Source organism: Lepidochelys kempii, chromosome 13, assembly GCF_965140265.1.
Source record: "Lepidochelys kempii isolate rLepKem1 chromosome 13, rLepKem1.hap2, whole genome shotgun sequence".
NCBI classification, from domain to species: domain Eukaryota; kingdom Metazoa; phylum Chordata; order Testudines; family Cheloniidae; genus Lepidochelys; species Lepidochelys kempii.
In genome coordinates this window covers 39,246,752-39,251,841 of record NC_133268.1, presented here as the reverse complement: position 1 = coordinate 39,251,841, position 5,090 = coordinate 39,246,752, and the positions used below count along the sequence as shown (strand labels likewise).

General features: G+C 51.5%; 1 gene segment (V, D, J or C); it reads left to right on the top strand.

Moving 5' to 3' along the window:
- The first annotated feature begins 739 nt into the window (after positions 1 to 739).
- LOC140896795 (immunoglobulin heavy variable 1-69-2-like) lies at positions 740 to 4,583 on the top strand. The segment is given in 3 exon segments: positions 740 to 822; positions 1,285 to 1,715; positions 4,518 to 4,583. Coding segments are annotated over 3 exon segments (540 nt in total).
- Positions 4,584 to 5,090: the final 507 nt, after the last annotated feature.

Below are 5,090 nucleotides of genomic sequence, written 5' to 3'. Positions count from 1 at the left end.
GAGAGATTTTCCATGGTTTAAGATAAATCCCCAGAGTCACTTTCAAAATCTAAATCAGCATTTAAAGAAAAAAACAACGACGGATATTTTCCGGCTGACAAGACACAAAACACTCTCCAACATTAAATAAAAGCGAAAGCAAGGTCCGGGGCAGCAAAATGTCCTGTGTAAGAACAAGGAGAAATTTTTCATAAAAAGTGAACCCGGAAACACTCAAGAGGATTTTTTCCTCTGATACATAAGGCCGGGATTTTCAAAGCCAGGATTTGGTCACAAACCAAAGCTGTGAAAAGATTGGAAAGTAAGTACCTGGCATTCCCAGGGGGTTGTGGAAATCACAGCTCACCTACACATTTCAGCAAAGAAGGGTGCTCATGTTCATAGCTTCAGGTAGTGCTTTTTTTTTTTCATATCCATAGGTTATTTCAGTCTAGTAACCCAATGTCAAGCATCTTAACATTCGGGCTTCCCGTTCATCTCTAAACTTACACTGAAATCCCATTGAGATCAGCATCTTTCATGCTTTCCTGAATGGGGGCATGAATTCCATGCAATGGCCTCACGATTTCCATGATTCTGTCACTCCGGGTTCTGAGGTCGTTTATTTGCCAAGCTCGGTGCAGCTGCGCTTTATTCAAATGCCTTGGCAATGACCACATGCAAATGAAGTCGGGAAACTTCCTGATAAAGGAGAGCGACTGAGCCTCACTGGAAATCTGCCGGGGCAGCCAGCCAGTTCACAGTCGTTGAACCATACAAGGTGGTTGGGTAGAATTGAAATGGCGTGTCTGGGGTTCCTTGTCCTTTTGGCAGCCTTCTCCGGTAAGTGGAGGAAACTGATAGGCAGCGAGCTCGGACAGCAAGTGTAGCAACGGATGGTTTTCTGGTTAAGATAGAATTATTGAGTGACAGTCTTCTGTGTTTGAACCCTGTATCTGTCACATGTGACTTGAAACCAGTCATGGAATGTGAAAAGTTACCTAAGGGATCTGGGTGCTAAATTCCTGTTGGTTTTACTAGGAGCTAGGTGTCAATATCCCTTAGGCATTTGGAAAATCCCAGGCTGAATCTCTGTGTGACTCAGTTTCCTGTCGGTAAAATGGGGTAACAGCACATCCCTACCTCAGCAGGGTGATGTGGGGATAAATTCATATGTACACCAGGAGCTCAGATAATTCTATGGTGGGGGGAGCAATAGAAGGATAAATCCTTCTATGGGAAGAGAAGGGGGGAAAGAGAGAAAAATTCATCATATTTTTCTTCCTTATTGTTATTCCTTCTCAGCTGTCAGGTCCCAGATCCAGCTGACCCAGTCCGGGGCAGAAATCAAGAAGCCAGGAGAGTCTGTGAGGGTGACATGTAAAACCTCCGGCTACACCTTTACCAGCTATTACATGAGCTGGGTACGGCAGGCTCCCGGGAAAGGACTGGAGTGGATAGGATACATCGATCCCAGTGACGGTGAAACTGGCTACGCCCAGGCCTTCCAGGGGCGATTCACCATCACCATGGACACCTCCATGAGCACGGCCTATCTACAGCTGGGCAGCCTGAGAACCGATGACACAGCCACGTATTACTGTGCTCGGGACACAGTGACACAAACCACATCTGGACCAATTCAAAAACCCTCCAGTGAGAGAACCCGGGTCTCCTGCGAACACTGCAGCCCTCAGCCACCCGGGATAACGGTGACCCCTGTGAACAGACTCTGGGTAATTATCCCCTAGTGACTTAGGAGCAGTGAAAGCTAATGGGATTTAGATCCTTAAGTGCCTAAATCACTTTTCAAGCTAGGACTCTGTTCCCGGGACACAGTCAACATTAGCCGGAGGAGAAGGGGACCAGAACAATCACAGCCCTTGGAGAAGCTGGGTGTGCCAGGAAGCGTGTGTTTGCCGCAGGATGGGAGCCGTTACCGGGGGTTGACCCCCTGCCTTCGCCCGCAGCTCCCGGGAGGGAAGGGAGCCCCGGCTATTAGACCCTGTTAGCGAACCTCGCTGGGAGTGAGAGGAGACTAAGGACCCCCCCAACACAGGCGCCTTTAACTCCGTCTGTGGGAGGAGAGGGAGCCCTGGGGAGAGGGGGCTACCCAGGGAGTGCTGAGGAGGGAGGGCACAAGGGGCGGGTGGGCGGCGAGGTCTTTGGGCCCGTGGTGCCTGGACACCAGGAATATTCCTGGCCCGGGGCCCGGCTCCAGCAATGTCTGAGGCCGGGTCTGTCCCTCGGCCCCGACTTCAGCCCCCGGGTGCTCCCGGCGGGTGATTTAAAGTGGCCCCGGGGCCCCCGCCCACCACCGGCAGCGCAGCGGAGCTGAGCGGGGTCCTGCCTGCTCGCTCCACGTGGCTGCCGGCCCCGCCCTGCGGCCCCTGGGTGGGGTGGGGCGGGTCTGTGTCTTTGCACTCTGCTCCCTCCCCAAGCGCCCCTGCAGCCAATAGAAAACCCGGCTCGCCCTGCCTAGGAGCCCCAGATAAGCGCAGTACCCCCCACCCCCTCCCAGAGCCTGCACCCCCACCCCTTTCCCACACACCCTCTCCCACCTCAAACTCCCTCCCAGAGCCTGCACCCTTCCTGCACCCCAGTTCCCTGCCCCCGTCCAGAGCCTGCCCCCCAGACCTCCTCCCCCCTCCCAAACTCCCTCCCAAAGCCTGCACCCTTCCTGCACCCCAGTTCCCTGCCCCTGTCCAGGGCCTGCCCCCCAGACCTCCTCCCCCCCCACCCAAACTCCCTCCCAGAGCCTTAGGCAGGTGGGTGGTGGAGTTTGTGGGGGCCGCGGTTTGGGGGGGCAGGCTCTGGGCGTTCTGAGCACCACCAAAATGTCTACAAACCTGCCGCCCGCCTCCCCTGAGAGGAGGGGTGCTTAAAGAAGGCCAGGTCCCTGTGTGCTGCCCCAGCGAAGAGAGGCAGCCCCGAGAAAGCTCGCACTGACTTTGGGCTCACAGGCCGGGGCTTCCCTTCTTCAGGAGAACACGGACACCTCAGAGGAAAAAGACTTTGATTTCACTGAGCCCTGAAAACTTATGGGGTCAGTGGGACTCAGAGCCACTGAAGGGAAATCCGAGTGAAATAAACACGCGGGCATTTTTAATAGATCTGCTCCATCTCCGTCTTTATGTTCCCCACCACTTCTGTGGGGGGCAGGGCGTCTTGTTTTACCAGTGAGTACCTGAGAATGGTCCCTAACTCCCTTAACAAATAGTCCCCGAGTGGCTAAGTGTTTTCCCCATGAGGAGAGGAGACACAATCTAACCCAGTAAAAGGACATCGGAGGCGAGGAGACAGGAGCCGTCACTGAAATGTCACACTTCTCAGAGCAGCCAGTGGCCGGAATTGTCAATGGAGATGAAGGGAATTAGGTGCCAAAATCCCAATGAAACCAAAGGGGATTTCGGTGTGGGGTTTTCATAACATCCAGCTGCCTCCGCAGTACAAGTCCTGTTTTCCTCTGCCCCTCTGGAAATCACAGCCAGTGTCTGTCTGCTAATGACTCTTTGGGGCTGAGATTTGAAACCCAAAATACCGTTTCGATCAAGGGGACCCAGCTACACTAATCTACTCAGCAGCTCTCAGAAATCCCTGTCTGTTTAAACATCAGTTATACAGCTGTGCGGACACACTGTGGGGGTCTGTCTCACACACCCTAAGGGCGTTCAGGGCCCCATTATGCCGGGTGCCGCACTTCGCCCTGGGGACAGGCAGTCCCAGCGCTGAAGGGTTCACAATCCAAATATACCAGGCAGACACCAGCAGAGGCTCAGAGAGTTAATGTTACACCCCAGGGTGAATCAACAGGTCCACTGGAAAGGCTGGGAGGAGAACCCAGGGCTGTTCTTCAGATCCCTTGTTTACAGATCATGCCTGAGGCCGCCTTGGCCCACGGATATTGTACAAGTATTAGATTTTGGGAAGGGTTTCTGCAGTGTGTGTGTGTGTGTGATTGTAATAGTTGTATCAATGCGCTCCCCAGGCTGGACACAGGTATAGCTGCAGAAATGTGCCTTATACTGGGATATTGCATTTTCCTTCCCACCCAAGAACAGCCACACCAGCTGAAGAAACTTTATACTGATTCATAGACTCAGATTTCAAGGCCAGAAGGGAAGATCTTCATAATTTACTTTGCCCTCCTGTGTAACACTGGTATGTCTGTGTCCATATTAGGGGAGGAGTGTGTTGTACCCCCTGAATTATACCTTTATAGTTCCAATGGTACACCTTTTGTGTGTAGACAAGTGCTAAGAGTCTCAAAGCTGTCTAGGGGATTTAGACTCCAAGGGATAAATATTCAAAGGCACAAATGGCACTTAGGCCCTAACTCAATTGAAAATCAATGTGATTTTGATGCCCAAGCATTTCTACCTTTGAAATAGCCACCTCAAGTCCCCATCGATTTGGAAGGGAACTGGGTATCCAAATCCCTTGGACAGCTCAGGAAAGTTCAGCCTCTAGATCTGTTTTGTGTTTCCCTTTAAATGCTAATTCTTTTCCTTGAATCCCATTTTGAATATTTTACCTAGATAAACTGCAGCTCACAAAAGAATCCGGGCCTTCTCCTGATGTGCTACTGCAAGAGATTTAATTAAAAATAGATTCGGGTGAGTTCTGAGAACCAGAAGAACGGCAGATGCCAGATCCAAGCACAGTTGATGCGTTCTGATTCCCGTTCAGCTCCTTCGAGCTTTTGAGGCGTCTTTGATGTTGAATATGCAAATAAAGTAATTATACTCCCTGTTTGAAGTTTGCAATGGGAGAAAATCACCATCCAAAGGAGTCACCTTGCTGTGCCAGATGGAGGGTGTTGTAGAAACAACCATTAAATATTTGCTACATTTTCTGTCCCTGCTGGCAGCCTTCCCGGGTAAGTGAATTTCAGAGAGATCTGGGGTGTGGAGGAGAAAGGAGAGCCAACAAGAAGGGTACTCAGACTCATGCATTCTTGTCGGGTAACTGCAGGTGTCTGGTCCCAAATCCAACGGGTCCAGCCTGGTGCTGAGATTAAAAAACCTGGAGAGTCAGAGAAGCTGTCCTGTAAACCATCTGGGTACAGCTTTACTAGCCACTTGCTGTCTTGGATTCAACAGGATTAAGCC